Source organism: Stenella coeruleoalba (genome assembly GCF_951394435.1).
Source record: "Stenella coeruleoalba genome assembly, chromosome: 5".
Classification (NCBI taxonomy): Eukaryota; Metazoa; Chordata; class Mammalia; order Artiodactyla; family Delphinidae; genus Stenella; species Stenella coeruleoalba.
This window is the reverse complement of record NC_137150.1, coordinates 141,247,064-141,263,162: the sequence shown is the minus strand read 5'-3', so window position 1 is coordinate 141,263,162 and position 16,099 is coordinate 141,247,064. Positions and strand designations below refer to the sequence as shown.

The 16,099-nt window shown below is 51.0% G+C and overlaps 1 protein-coding gene across 1 annotated transcript in view; it reads right to left on the bottom strand.

The window, feature by feature from the left end:
- Positions 1–16,099, bottom strand: part of UBASH3A (ubiquitin associated and SH3 domain containing A) — a gene marked incomplete at both ends in the record, with an annotated part of 39,937 nt that overhangs the window by 5,569 nt on the left and 18,269 nt on the right. Inside the window, 5 exons of the mRNA XM_079922787.1 lie at positions 444–588; positions 4,651–4,743; positions 6,057–6,179; positions 8,992–9,091; positions 14,572–14,695. Coding sequence (XP_079778913.1) covers positions 444–588; positions 4,651–4,743; positions 6,057–6,179; positions 8,992–9,091; positions 14,572–14,695 — 585 coding nt within the window. The remainder of the gene's footprint in view (positions 1–443; positions 589–4,650; positions 4,744–6,056; positions 6,180–8,991; positions 9,092–14,571; positions 14,696–16,099) is intronic.

Below are 16,099 nucleotides of genomic sequence, written 5' to 3'. Positions count from 1 at the left end.
CTAGCCAGACTGACCGACCCTCTTCTCAACTGGCCCGACCTGTGGGCTTCACATCCAACCTTGTGGACTCAGTTTAGCCAGAATCGCCCACCCCCGTATCTGACCACTTTGGATATCCGAGCAAACTCGGCTTCCCCTCCAACCCCAGGAGGTGTCCGATCCCCTGGCCTGCCTGCGGAAAGGATCCTTTTAGGTTCCGTTTAGCGAGAATCACCCTGTTCTCTTAAGAATCTCCCATCGCCCCACCCTGCTCCTGGGAGGAAGAATCCCCACTTGGCCTTGTATTCGGAGGGGAAGCTGATCTTCCTCCCGTTCTGCAACCCCCCACTGCAGCGGTCCCTCTTGAATAAAGCCTTCCTTGGTATCTTTACCAAGCGTCGGGAGTAATTTTTCTTTAACAAGAACGAGAAAACCCCAGCAGCAGACGACGCGAGGCAGCTCACCTATAATCCATGCTGACGTTGAAGTTCGCCCCTTTCAGCTCTTCCAGGGTCATGAGGGTCGGGGTAGTTTTGCCAGCCTCCCATTTGGTCCATTCAAAGATTCCGGGCTCCACTCTTATCTTAATTTTCTTCTCCAGTTTGAGCTCTGGATTCAACAGAATACAAGTGTTTATCATCTTCGGCGTCTGTTCTGGCTTTCTGTAAAGATGTCTCTTCCTAGGTCTAAATCAAACCTTTGGAAAAAAATCTGACTTTATACTATTTCTCAGACAAAAGCCACGGGGCAGTTGGAGGGTATGAGAGGAGTGAGGACCCTCTGTTCATCAGGAAGGGCCAGAGTCTCTTGGGATCTGGGAGGTGCCACTGGCAGCAGCCTCCCTGGAGCTCATCCTGGTCACGCGATGCAGCCCCATGGCACGCGGCACCCGCGCGCCTCCTTGGGTCAAGGAGGAACCTGCACCTATGAGGACTTGGCTGGTCCAATGATCTGAGGAAAAGACGAGGGCAATCGTGGAGCTTGTTAGTCACACGGAAGCGCCATCCTGGTAAACACTTACCCCGGACTGAGCTGAAGCGGAGGGTGGATGGGAGTCACCTTCTGGAACATTCTATCTCTCACAACTGGCCCTTCCCTAGGATTTTTTTTTTAATGAGAAAAAACCTCCACTTTCTATTGTAAATTAAACAAAACTGGAAATGGAAGTCATGAATTCAGTAAAATCTAACTGGTGAAGTTGTTTTGGACAAGACTTCATATAATCATATTTGCATCTAAGTATACTTCATCTGTTTTGCCAAAAATAGTACATATGTTTGCTACAGAAAAGCACATTCCATAAGCTGACATTTTTTTTTAATACCTTCAGTAAGAGACCTGTAAACTAAAGTCACCTCTTTTCGAGTGGGGGAAAAACAAGACCTTAATGCTTTTATTCGAAATGGAGAAAATGACATTAAACGGAAATGCTGGCAATAAAACCCATTCCCCAAATGTATTTCAGGCTCATGAAATGGGTTCCTTTGCAAAGCACATTTAGAAAAGAGAGTTAAGCCTGGTTGATGGGGCTCCTGGGCTCTCCTGCAGCCTGTGAGGGGCTCGTGTCCACCGGGAATAGGTGACACGAAGAAAGAGTTTGGAGACGGATGGATTGGGAGTTTGAGATTAGCAGATGCAAACTATTATATATAGGCCGGATAAACAACAAGGTCCTACTGTAGAGCGCAGGGAACTACATTCAATATCCTGTGATAAACCATACGGAAAAGAACACGGAAAAGAATATATATGCATATCACTGGGTCACTTTGCTGTACAGCAGAAACTAACACAACATTGTAATTCAACTATTCTTCAATAAAAAATAAATTGAAAAAAGAAAAATAATACTCTACAAAGTTAAAAAAAAGGAGTCTGGAGAGTGTCCCAAATGGCATTGGGCCCTCTCCCTGTTCTGTGGGTCACACGTTGGGAAATGGTCCATCTGGACACATTCACTGACGTGGTGGTGAGATAAAGCTTAGCATTCTGGGGAAAGGATGGTCATGTTCGAGGACATATGAAGAAGGCCGGGCATCCTGCTTTCTGGGTTAACACAGGATTTATGGATTTATGCTCTTTTAACTGACTTTGTCGTCCTCTCCCCACCTGCATATAGAGTAAAAGTCAATGAGAGATCATGTTAAAGACATTGACATGATCATGGTCAGAAAACATTTTGGGGAGCTTTTATTTTAAATGCAAGAGATCCACATAATAGAATAGAAGTCAGAGAAATTGGAACAGATACGTTCATAATGAAGAAACATGAATGATAACCAAAAGGGGATAAAGTTATGAAAAATGTTTTTGAAGCTCTCAGTTATATTCGTTTAAGGCCAAAAAAATATTCCTTTATCTTTTTTTTCATACATTGTGACCATGGCTGGGAGGCTGGGTGGGGAAAGGGAGCCCGAGAGCATCATCAGGAAAGGGCCTGGCGACTCGGAGGAAGTAGTCACCGTCAGAGACATGCGCGTGCTGGCCTGGCTGGACACGGGCTATCTGCAGGTGTCACCCCCGCTCACCTGCGGGCTGCCAGCCTCAGATGGAAATACAAGTGTTTTTTTAGGTTAGTGGAAACGTATCAGCCTCTCGGATGGGTTAAAACAAAATAAGTTCCATTAAATGGCAGGTTTAAAGGCGGGTGGGGGGCATAGGAGAACCAGGGACGAGCCTGTCACCTTTTATCCTGTATTTGTGCGTGTTTCTTACTTTCTTCACATCTGATCACTGTAGCGGTTGAGTTAATTACACATATATTGATCCTAAGCTATCCGGGGATAGAATGACTTCATATCTATTTTGCTTTCTTCTGTCCTATTTATTAAGAGTTATCAAATGGAAACAGAGCACACACGGCGGGGTCCTGGGCCCCTCCCGGGTTTGTTTAGCAGCTGACATTGTGCGTAAACCTGCCCTCGGCTCCATGGGTCCAGAGCCCAGAGCTGCAGGGAAGCAAAGCAATGAACGTGCACATCTCAACAGTGGGGGAAACCATGGGCGTTTCTCCATCTCAGGGACCCGAGAAACCGTGCAGGGGAGTGCAGGGTCCCCTGTCATGCTCGGATGAGAAATGACAAACGGAGGACGTCTGCAGGGATGACGATGCACAGAGACGACGTCCGAGTTTTAAATGTGTGGAAAGTGGACGGTGATGAAATGGGTTTCTACCCTCACAACTTAGCCAGTGGATCAAGAAACAGCACGTTAATGAGAAGGTGGGAAAGGACTGGATTGGCCACGGGCCCACACGGGTCCTGTGCAAGGATCAGGTCCATCCCTGGGAGGGATTCCCGGCTGCATGGCAGAATTGGAAAGGCATTTTGTCCGAGCTTCTCTGATCTACGTGGAGGAGATATCGGGGAGGGGCTCGGGCTGGCGGACCCGCCATCGTTTCAACAGCTCCTCCCGTGAAGGTCCGCTTGCTGCCCTCTTTCTGACACCGCTCCAGCAGTAGCCTCTTTCCGCTTTGTCCCCTTCCTCCACTGATGTCCTTCCTCCCTGACCTTGATCTAGTAGGTCATTCCCAGCAGCTGCAACCCCCTCTAAGCTCAGTGCCATCCCCTTCTCTATCTCCAGCCAGCCTTCCTTTCTCTGTAACCTCCTGTCCCTCGTGTCGGATTCCAACCCTCCAGCCACCTCCCGGGATTTCACTCCACGGAGCTGACTCTTTTCTTGGTATCATTGGCCTCCCCCAGCCCCTAACTCCCTACCTTACACAGCTTAAAATCTCCACTCAATCTCCACGGCCCTTCCCTGTGCACCTCGCACCCTTTCTTGCTTCATCGTACTCACTTCTCAAACCCGTCAGGGGTTACAGCCCCAGGTCCTTCCGCTCCTCCCGGCCCATGCCTGGGGGCAGCCCCAGCCCAGCTGATGGGTCTCCGTGTAAGGCTGTGCCCATGACGTCAAGTGGCCTTTGTGCTGTCCAATGGTCACCTTGTACTTCCCCATCCCTGTCCTGGTCCCCCTCCCCAATAAGCATGTCACACGTTCAGCACTCCCCTTTCTCATGCTCACCTGGTGACCTGACTCCCTGTGTCTCTGAGAAAGCAGAGGCAAGCCACCTCCTCCACATGTGCCCACCTGCTACACCTGTGTCCACATGCTCTGCCCTCATTCCCATCACTGTGGAGGACCGGCCGTGCATGCATGGCGACCTAGGTCTTGTGCCCTCTTCCCCACACTGGGAGGGGCGGAACCAGGACCTCCAGGGCAGGCTGCCCATCTCTGGCAGGAAGTTGCTTCCTCCTGTAGGTGGACGCTAGCTCAGAAGGGTCTGCCACTGGCTTCCGATCACACAGCAGCTTTTGATGGTGCCGAACAGCTCCCAGAAGCCGATTCCCTTGCCCAGGGAGTCTTGCATTTTGGACTTGAGAAGGGACCACAGCAGTTTTCAGCTCTCTGGGAACACCCTCGCCCCCAGCTTTTTAAAAAACACATGGCAGAAGCAGGCCAAAGGCGAATTACAATCCTGACCTTCCAGAAATGCTAACTGGCTCAGTGCCTCCTAACAGTCCTCGAGGGCTGGTTCACAGCTGTCGTGTGACTTTGTGTGGCCATTTGTGGTCACCCGCCCCAGTCTCACCTCTGCTCACTGTCGTCTCCCCCAGGAGAAGAGTCATGAGGTCAAGGCCACATGAGAAGCTAGCTACAGTTCTCACTGACCTTCCAGGATGTGTTTGGCTGTCTGTACACAGCGGAGGGCTGGGGAGGTGAAGACGGAGGTGATCCTGATGCCACTGTCCAGCAGAGCTTCCCCTGGAAGACAGCAGGTGGAGAAGTGCTCTCTTCATAACTGTAGCTACCCATGGTGGCAACTCCAACAGGTGGCTTACTACCCGTGGCAGGCAGGGTCTTAAGTGGCCCCAAGAATCCCCACCACCACCCCGTTTACACACCCTGTATAATCCCCTGGTGTGTGGGTGGAAGCTGTGAGTACGGTGAGCTAGCACCCCTGTGACCAGGTTATGTTATAAGGCAGAAGGGAGATTATCACAGGTGGGCCAGACCCATTCAGGTGAGCCCATTAAAAGCAGAGATTTCTCCAGCCGGTCACGGAAAAGAAGTCAGATAACATATTCACACTGCTATGTATAAAACAGACAACCAACAAGGTCCTTCTTCATAGCACAGGGAACTAGACTCAATATTTTGTAATAACCTATAAGGGAAAAGAATCTGATAAAGAACATCTATCTATCTATCTGTCTGTCTATCTATCTAAAACGGAACCACTTTGCTGTACACCTGAAACTTATATGATATTGTAAATCAACTATACTTTAATAAAAAATTTTTTAAAAACCAAAGGTAGAGGGATTTGACATGCAATAACTTCTCTATTGTTGGCTTCCAAGATGGAGGGGGCCATGTTGCAAGGAAGGCGGGTGGGCTCTAGGAATCCAGCAGGCCCTCTGCTGGCACCAGGCAAGGAAGTGAGGACTTCAGTCCTACAACCACAAGGAACTGAATTCTCCCACCAGCCCAACGAATGTGGAACTGCTTCCAGGAGGCTCCAGGTGGGAAGTCAGCCCAGCCAGCAGCTTGATATCAGAGTTCAGACCCTGAACAGAGAACCCAGCCATGCTGTGTTTGTGTTTCTGACCCACAGAACTGTGAGCATCAAGTGGGTGCTGTTTCAAGTTCATGGTCATCTGTAGTAATGGAAACTCAAGCCCCCTGGGGCTCATGGAAGGACAAGCCTGTAAATCACATTTCTTCTTGCAAACTTAGAGGACCTGGTCTTTGGGAAAGAAGGAGATCTCTTCAGTACAAAATCTGCACGGTACCAACCCCAGTGAGGTTTCCGTGGATGTTGTGATGGGCTGATTTCTGTTCCCTAAATTCACCTGTTGGAGTCCTAACCCCATGCCTCACAGTGTGACCTTCTTTGAATGTAGGGTCTTTATAGAGGTGATCAAGTTAAGACGAGCAATTTATGAGGACTGGTGCCCTCATATAAAGGGGAGATCTGACCTCCAAGGGCACGTAGCAAGGACTCAATACACGTGAGTGATAATCACTGCTACCACTATTGTTACTATTCCTACTAGAATGATCCTCAAACATACCTGCCATTCTGGACTGGAAAATTCCGCAGGACGATAAAGGTGGATCGTTTTCAAAGTCTTTGATACCTCGGCTCCGTCTGGGCAGACTGCGAGGGAAGTTCAGGTCTGGCCGGTAGTATTTCCCTAAAGCATAAATACATACCAGATGCTCAGTTCCACTGAGTTAGTGCACATTTGTCCCACTAAACTCTTAAGATCAAGACCCACATTTGAAACACGGTCATTATTTACATTGTGGTCGACTGGGTTTCTTCTTGAGCATGCTCTGTGATGTGGATTCCAGGAGGAAGTCCTACTCCCACCACCCGTTCCCTCAAACACAGAAAACGTCTGTTTCAGCCATAGGAACCATGAGACCTTCTTTGTCCTCTCAACGCCCCCCCCCGAAGAGTCATTCATACAATTTTCCTGATTAAGAGCCGAGACTGATTTAGCTTAACTCGATAAGAATCTCAAATTGGTATTAATTAATTAGATGAAACTCAACCCATCCCCATAGCTTGAAGATGTCCCATTGCCTACGGGACAGAATACAGATGGCGGGAGAGGGTCCTGCATTGTGTATTATTAGTCAGCTGCTTGAGGTAGGACTGGACATCAGGGGGCTCCACTGGGACTCCCCACCACCACCACCCATTCAGAGGCTCAGAGCACCTTGGTTCACTTTGAGTTTGACCTTGGACTCGAAGATTGGACGATCTGGTGCAAATCCTGGCACCACCAGTTACTAGCTGTGTGTGTGTAGAGGCAACTGACTGATCTCCCTTATCAATAAAAATCGGAAAACAACAGAGTTGTCTGAACGAATCAGCAAGATAATGCTTGGAGCCCGGAGCCTGGCTCAGAGGTAGTGGCCAATAGGGTCAGGTCTGATCTCATCCTCAGATTATCCAATTATCCCTGCGGATAAATGGATAATCACGCCACACCACACCAAGCCCTCTCATCCTCCCAAGCGGCCCCCAAACCTCCTGGCTACAACAGATTCTAGCAGCCAACCTGCCTCTCCTGAGACCTGCCACACGTCATACGGCTGGCCTGTCACTTGCTCCTGAACACGCCACCCCAGCCTCCCAGCAGTTCACCGAGGGGAGGCAGGCGGAGGCTATCTGCATGCCTTGTGTTTTTAGGTTCCACGCAAGATTTTTCTGGAAGCTGCCTCCCTGGAATTTCCACTGGCAGAGACTTTGTTTGAACCGTAAGCTTTACAGACCTTTATTAAATGCTAGTGTTAGGTGTGCCCGCAGGGAAAGCTGGTATTTGTTTTTCATTCAAAGCGAAGGTCCGTCACTTCTGTCATATTCTCAAGGGCATCTGTCATCCCCAAATGTGAAACTACTCCATTGAGGTCTTTTGCTCTCACTGATGCTTTATCTGTGATCACTTTGGGAGGCAGAGGGCAGAGCTCAGAAGAAGCCGAGGACCTGGGGGGTGGTTGGGTTCTGACGGGAGTACAGTCTGAGCGAATAGGGGTGCCCTGGGCCAGTGCCGCTGGGAAGTCAGGGGCCATAGAGGGTGTGGGTCCTTCGTCCAGAAGTGAGCAGAAACCAGGAGGGACGCCGGAATGCAAGGGGAGGCCAGCAGTGTCCCCAAATACCCGCCATTGTAATTGATCAAACACTGCAACTTGCAGAATTCAGACCAAGTAGACAGTCACTACGCACTTTACCAGGGCTTCCTTACCTGGTAGAAGACCCATCAGCAGCTTCCTCTAAGCTGGGAATTTCCAGTGCCTTTAACATATTTTCCCTTATAGGTGACTTGATCTTTTGCATAGATGACCAAATCTTTTCCCTCTTTTTATGAAGTCCAGTCACTTTTTTTTTTCAGTCACTCTTTTTTGACGTTGGTTGTTTGGTCTGGTTCTCACCCCACCACCACCATCATATACCTACTGACGTGTGTGCCATTTCAGTCTGTAGTTTTGGTAATTGTTTTATTGTCTTATAATTCTTATAATTCTTTGTTTGAATGCCCATGCATCTCCAGAGCCACCTGTTTCTTCCTTGAGCCTTTGTGCCTCTACTTGGTCTTGTTTGGTAGAGACAAGCATTGCATTAGTTCTATGGGTTCTTGGCGATAGGTGTAGTCATGACGTCATTTGCTCAGGAATTTTCTTCTGCATTCAGGTCATCTGCCAATGCTTCCCCTATTCACCTCTCCCTTTCTTGGCCTGTTGGGCTCCTGGAGGGATCCCCAAGGGCTCAGCAAGTCCAGCCACTGTGAATGGATTTTATCACTAGGTTCACTTAATACTTTCATTTATATAATTATCCATGGCTCAGAAATAGTGGCACTCTGGGCTTTCCATTAGGGGATGTGTGTGACACAATTGTGGATCAGTACAGAGACTGTGGGTATTTTGTGTTTACAAGCCCTGTTCTCAGTTCTTGGCATCCAGAGGGGTGAAGTTGGGGTAAGCACCCAATACGTTAAAAAATATGCCCTTCAGTTGAGTATAGCACGGCCAGACATTGTAGGGAAGCGACCACCGCAGGGAAGATGACCTCAGAAAGATGCGGCTGTGAGACTGCAAGTTGGGGTATGTGCCAGCAGCTGAGGGTCCGTGACTGCAGTCAGAGTGACTGGCTTTCAAGGCAGTGCCTTACCCACTAACCAAATGCCACATGTGTGCTGCCAGGACACACAGGGCTGTCCACGTGTCACTCCAGCAGACTTGCTTACTATTGAAAACCATTCCTCCATCTTCCCCAAGCGTTTGAGGTAAGATACTTACGGATGCATACACGCTCACATGCACACATGTAATGCCTGTGGAGAGAGATGGAGCGTGTGTCTATCCCACATGAACAGTCTATGCACGGTCATTCTGAAGAATGGTGCCCCAGGGGCTCTGGCTAAGAAGTCTGAGACGTGATCTCATCTGTTAGCTCTGTCTAATTCCTGCCTCTGGATTCTCCAGAACTGCACCTACCGTCGGGAGTGGAACACTGCTGCAGCCAGGACTTCCCGAAGATCTGGTCCACTCTCTCCCCATGGCGCACCACCAGGACGCTTTTCCTCAGTATGGTGGCCTGGAATGGTGGAAAGAAAGGCACGTGAGAGTGAACACCCACCTTATGAGACTTGTTCCAGCAGCTTCTCCCACTCATCCAGTGGTGGCCTGGACACCATGTCTCTTCCTTCCTCGCTCAGTAGCTACAGCCCGTTTTACCAGGATCATTATGATGAGAAGGGACTAGAATTGCAGGTGATCTCTAATTTCTTGCAACTTTTAATTTTCTGGGCACTACAGCACACATAGGAAATGAAAAGAAAGTGGAACAAATGACCCACATCATGACACATCAACTGTCTACTTTCTGTCTCTTCCAAGTTCTTACCCTTTGTCTTGGTCCCTTCAGGCTGCTGTAATAAAATACCTGGGTGGCTTAAAGACAACAGAAATTTGTGTCTCATGGTTCTGGAGGCTGGAAGTCTCAGGCTGCCAGAGATCAGGCACCAGCACAGTTAGGTGAGGGCCCTCTTTTGGGCTAACATCTCACTGTGTCCTCACACGGTGGAGGGTAAGGGAGCTCTCTGGGGTCTTTTCCATAAGGTCACTAACCCCTTTCATGAGAGCCCCACCCGCATGACCTAAGCCCCACCTCCAAACACCATCACATTGATCAACAAGATTTCAACATAGGAATTTGGTGGGGGACACAAATATTCACCCTTCCATAGTGACTTCTTAGGAAATGATCTGAATCTATCTAAATATAATAAAATATACATTTATTACTTTATAATATGATATGTAATTGTAATTCAATTATATAATTATAATCTTTATAATATACTATATTATAATATATCTATCATAATGTACTATATTATAATATACTATTATAATATTATAGATTACATAATATCTATTATATATAATAGATATATATAATAGATATATGTATATACTATTAGATATGTACAAATCTTCCTCAACATAGGATGGGGTTACATCCCAATAAACCCATATAAATTGAAAAGATCTTAAGTAAAAAATGCATTTAATATCATTTCACATCTGCCCAACATCAGAGAGAGGATTGGACCACATGTCACTAGTCTGGGAAAATTCAAAATTCAAGTATTCAAAATTCTACTGAATGCATATTGCTTTTGCATCATCTTAAAGTCAAACAACTGTAAGTCGAACCATTGTAAGTTGGGGACCATCTGTGTGTGTATATCTATATCTATATCTATCTATAAAATCTATCTATTATCTACTATCTATTTATCAATCATCTATCTATCTATCTATCTATCTACCTATCTATCTACCTATCTCTCTATCTCTCTATCTAATCTATCTATCATTTAACCATCCATCCATCCATCCTAGTCTCCTCTGTTGTTGGCACTCGTTTTCTTCCGAGGGGGCCTCTGGGACCACCCCAGTGTTGGTGTGTTAAATGTGGTTCTCTGCTTAAATGTGGTTCACCCTGTTCTCCAGGGTGCCAGGGCGTGTGTTCAGCTCTGGGCACCCAGGGGAGAAGCCCTGCATCTACCCCTTCCTTCTCCTTTCTTGCTGGTCCTTCTTTCCCATAGCTGGCGTTTTTCTGTTTGGCTGAATGCTAGAGGAAAACAGCACTTTATTTTACTTCATTTATTTTGGGGAGAGAAAGGCATCGACAGGAGGTTAGCAGGGTCCAGCTATGGAAACAGCAGAGCTCTCTGGAGCTCTCCCCCTTTGCTTTGGACAGGGACTCAGATGGCCTTTGGGCCTCAAAACTGCAGGGCTCATGTCCACCTTTGCTCTTGGGGAGGTCAGTGCTTCGGTGAATTAACCCAAGGGCTGCATTTCAGGCTGTGGCGTGGGGGGTCTTTGAGGAGGGGGCCTCTATATGCGGGGTGGCTGGGGGTTTCCTCAGGGGAGCTGGGGCTGAACCTTCTCCTCGCTGTGCTATGTCAGAGGGAGAGGTTGACCTCGAGAGGAAGCCTGAGCACATTTTCTGCAAAAAAGACGGAGAGAATGAGGGAGAGCTGAGATGGCCAGAGAGGTGAGAGTGACCTGCAGAGGCTGAGGGTGGAGCCGACGTGGAGCTGCCAGGACAGCTGTGTGGGGCACAGCCCTCCCCCGGGAACCCCAGAGGTGACAGAGAACCTCTCGAGGGAGGCGCTGAGGCTGGGCCGGTACCCTGAAGGAGCTCGCCTCCCAGCCCCGGGGGCGGGGGTGATGCTGCCCAGTGCCAGGCCCAGACAATTCAGGGGACTCGACTCTGGAGCAGGATGGGAAATTCCACATCAGCACAGGCCCGCTGCCTCTGGGGACTCGCGCCGTCAGGGTCTGGGGACACGCGTGCCAGATGCTGGGACACAAGTTGTCGTCCACAGGTGCCCCACTTCGGGGGCCTCGGATCTCACTGGGGCCTCTGGACCAACATGGAAAGATGAGTCACAGATGGCAGAGGACGAGGGGCAGAGCTGACAGTGCCTGCCACAGGAGGTGGGCTGGGGGGACTCCAGGGAAGACACGGGACTTGGTCATGCCTGGAGCCACGGTCACCAGGGACGGTCAGAAGGGGGAGGGCGTCTGGACAGGAGACAGCTCCAGCCAGAGGTCTGCTTTGCCCTGACCACTCCTCTTCCTCAGGTGGACCCTTTCTCTCCCTCCCCATCTTTGGCCTCACATCCCTCTGAAGGTGGGCTTCGGGGTGCAAATGAGAGAAGCTGATAGTTTTGTATCTGCTATTTTTTTCTTTTGGCTGCTCTGCGCAGCCTGTGGGAGCTTAGTTCCCTGACTGGGGATCGAACTCTCGCCCCCTGCGTCGGAAGTGTGGAGTCTTAATCACTGGACCACCAGGGAAGTCCCTGTATCTTTGCTATTGAGTGAGGTGAGGAAGAGGTGATGAGATGTGGCCCTCCTCAGTGTGAACTCCATCACCAGACCCAGAATCACACTCTGGTTTCCCCCAAATACTGGAGAGGAAAATGTAGGTATTTTTAACAGGTAAACACCCTGAGAGACACGGCGTTCATTTGAAACTAGCCAGTGCTACTGACCACGCCCTTGGGATTGATTGTGCCTACAGGGGTGGGGCCTCGAGGGTCTGCACCTCTGGCTGCCCCCCCCAGCACGTCTTCAAGTTCATCAAGAAGGACGAAGGGGCCCCAGCAGAGTCCCCGCATGTTGGAAAGTGGTTGGGAATTGCTGAGAAGGGCAGACACCAGAAAGCAGGGTCTCGGGCAAACTGCACCTGCCCCACCAGCGCTCTTGGGTCCGGCACCATGGGCAGCCCCAGCCAGACCCTCCCAACCCCTCATGGGGCCCACCCACCCCCGGGGGGGTGCAGAATCCCCAGCTGCTTGACATACAGTGTTCTTCTCAGTGGACCTGACTACGTTCTGACGGGCGCGTGAAATGCGGTGTTTGTGAGCCGATGGGACGGTCAAGGTCTCCATCTGTAGTTTCTCGGGGCCTTGGGGCGGAGTCTTCAAAATGGGCACAAGGTCAAGGTGAAGTGAATACTGTGGTGGAGGGCGCCGATGTTTGGTCCAGGATGCAAACACCGACCTCCGGCAGCTGCAAGGGGAAGGTCGTCTTGCTGTCTTACATTTTTTTTGAATTATTTATTTGGTTGCACTGGGTCTTAGTTGCAGTATGTGGGCTTCTTAGTTGCGGCACGTGGGCTCCTTAGTTGTGGCGTGCATGTGGGATCTAGTTCCCTGACCGAGGATCGAACCCGAGCCCCCTGCCTTTGGAGCACGGAGTCCCAGCCACTGTGCCACCAGGGAAGTCCCGTTGCTGTCTTACATTTTGAAGTATGGCTGTGGGACTGCCTGCACGGACACCAGGACCCCCTTTCTATTTCACTCCCCCTGCCGAGGACGGATCTTCCCAGCAGGTCACAGGACACACATGTGCTCCCAACCTGGATCTGCTCCCTGATGGTCTCAAAGCACATCACTGCCTTGGGCTGAGGTTTTGGATTGGGGACATTTTCTTCCCTGGAAGAGCACGGACGAGTTGAACTTTGAAATGCAGAGCTTTGCATCAGGAATATTATGATAAAGTGAAAGGTCTGTGGGGAATGGAATGGAGTAAGCCCTGGGCCCACAAAACAGCAGGGCTGCATCAGATCTTTTTTTTTTTTTTTTTTTTTGCGGTGCGCGGGCCTCTCACTGTTGTGGCCTCTCCCGTTGCGGAGCACAGGCTCCGGACGCGCAGGCTCAGCGGCCATGGCTCACGGGCCCAGCCGCTCCGCGGTATGTGGGATCTTCCCGGACCGGGGCACGAACCCGTGTCCCCTGCATCGGCAGGCGGACTCTCACTGCGCCACCAGGGAAGCCCACATCAGATCTTTTGACAGAAGGCGCCGGATGCCTTTCCTGGCACTGCTGTAACAAAGCACCAACTGCGGGGGCTGAAAACAAAGGAAGCTTATTCTCTTCCAGTTCTGAAGACCGGAAGTCCAAAATCAAGGCGTCGCAGGGCCAGGCCCCCTCAGAGGCTCTAGGGGAGGGTCCCGGTGGCCCCAGCATCCTTGACGTGTGGCCGTGTGGCTGCAGTCTCTGCCCCGAGGTCACGTGGCTTCTCCCTGTGTGCCTGTCTCCTCGTCTATGAGCATCACATCCCCTGTTTCCTGTGATTAGGTTTAGGGCCTGCAAGATAATCTCCCCATCAAGATCCTTATCTCAGTCCCACATGCAAAGACCATTTTCCTCATAATAGGTGGCAGGAATTGGGACCTTACCTCTTTGGAGACGTTTTTCAGCCCACTACTCGACCATAGCAAAACGATGGCCAGTTTTCCTTTCTCACTACCTGGATGGAGTGACCTCAGGCCAGGGGAGGGTTCAGTTATCGGGGACGGTGTCAGGTTCTCGTTCATTTAAAGCACCAGTGTTCAGACAGAGGCCGAGCTCGAGCTCGGGGCTGACCATTGCAAGCCAGCTCCTCCCCTCCTTCAATCTGAAAGGGGGCTCAGCCTCAGGGAGCCCACGGCCCCAGTCCAGGCCGGCCCCCCTCATTCCCAGAGAGTCTGGGCCGGGGGCCCCATTTTCATCGGTCTGGGGCTGGCAGGCCTCTGGCTCCCAGTCTGTAGCTTCTCCACCCAGGCCGTTCACCCCCTGAAGGCCCAGCTAAAGAGGTCACCCATTGTCCTCCCAGGGTCCCCTGCCCTGCGCTCAGCTCTTGTCTGAACTGGAGGCAAGCTCTGGGGGCCGGTGGGCTCTTGGGGAAGGAGGCAGCTGGCCGATGGCAGAGTTAGGGTGAGAGTGTGGCCCCCCAGGAGGGCTGGGTCTCTGCCCCTTTCCTGCCCCGTGACCTAGTGCCATGATGACAGTGGTCAGGCTCACAGCGTGTGAGTGTGTGCGGGGGTCACCCTCTGCCCGGGGTGGACGGAACAGGGGGACCTGGTAGCAGAGAGATGGGGCCCTTGCTGGCCCACCTGGGTCTGAGCTCAGGGCAGCAGTGTCTGAGTGAAAGCTGCCCCGAGAAGCTGAGTCTACCCGGAGTCGACACAGAGTCGGGCTGTGAGCGGCTCATTTGACCTCAGGGCCCCGTCACCTGTAGGGACTGCAGGCTGCTGCTCTGGGACACGGGCAGAGGCTGAGGCTCCCCGTTCCGTCTGCTGCTGGCTTCACCGTCCTTCCCGGAGCTCTGGTCTGGGGCTACACCGAAGGTGTACGTCCTGTGGGAGAGGAAAGAGATCAGTGTCATGACGACCCCGGGAAGCATCCGGTCGTCACGTGATGGAGAGCACCCATGCGACGCGACAGGTGGTGGGGTTGTCGTGGGGATGAAACAAAACAATGGTTCAAAACGGCTCAGTGCCCAGCACATAGCAGCTCCTGAGCCAGTGGTGGTGGTTCACGTTCTCCGTCACCACCTGTTACAGACTGAACTGTGTGCCCTCAGGTGTATAATCCTGACCCCCAGGACCTCCGAATGGGACCCTATTTGGAGGTCGGACCTTTAAAGAGCTGATGAAGGTAAAATGAGGTCACTAGGGTGGGTGCTAATTCAATCTGACTGGGTCCTTTTGAGAAGAGGAGATCAGGACACAGGGACGACAATGTGGGGACACTGGGAGGAGACGGCCATCTACACACCCGGGAGAGAGGCCTCGGGAGGGACCAGCTTCAGCTTGGGCTTCCAGCCTCCAGGGCTGCAAGAGAAGGGACACCTGCTGTTTAAGTCACCATGTCTGTGATATCTTGTTATGAGGCCCGAGCAAACCAGTGCATCATCCTCTAAGAATCGCCTTCTAAAATAACCAAAGGTGTGAAGATGCTCGTGGTTGGGAACAGGGATAAGGGAGCAGAACAGACACATTAAACACCATGGCAACACACAGGAAAGGCACAGATGCATTAGCGGGCGGGCGGGTGACCACAGTGCCCGAGCAGTTGCAGGTGGAGAAGAAACTGCTGCTCGTCTAGGGGATCAAGAAAGGTGCCCCGGGTGGGCAGCTGTTTGGGAGCTCTGAGGACCACTGAGGGCAAAGGTCATGGCACACCAGAGCTGTGAGAACTCCGGAAGGCGAGTGGCTGCTGGTGCCGAGGTGAGGAACAGGGGAGGGGCCAGGCGCCGACCGTCATGGATGCAAATCCTCCAAGAGCAAGAAATGGCCAGGTTCCCGGGGAGATTCCCTTTAGAAAGCGAAAGGCCATCTTTGTAACCTCTAGTTAAAAACAATTTACAAGCACCTCTGGTTCCCTTTCCCATGGGATCTGAACACCTGTCCTGGTGGTCGTAAAAGGACGACTAGTTAGACCGAAGCTGTCCTCAGGAGCTGTCTGCTTTAGAGCATGTGGGCTAGTTTCAAACAAGGCTGAGTGAAAAAGATACGTACAATCAGAGGAGAGAAATGGACAGTAGCTAGAGAGGGAAATGGGAAAAAAAGAGCTTGTGCTTGATTTTGTTTTTAAGATGACAGCATGTTTGCTTGCTGGTGGGAGCCATTGGGGAGGGCCTTGGGATGACAGGTGATGCTGGCGTGATGCCATTGGAGGGCAAGGGATGCCCAGGAGGGATGGGATGCAACGCGCCGTGAACAGGTGGCCTTGGCTAGGAGTTTGGGCCCAGCATCACT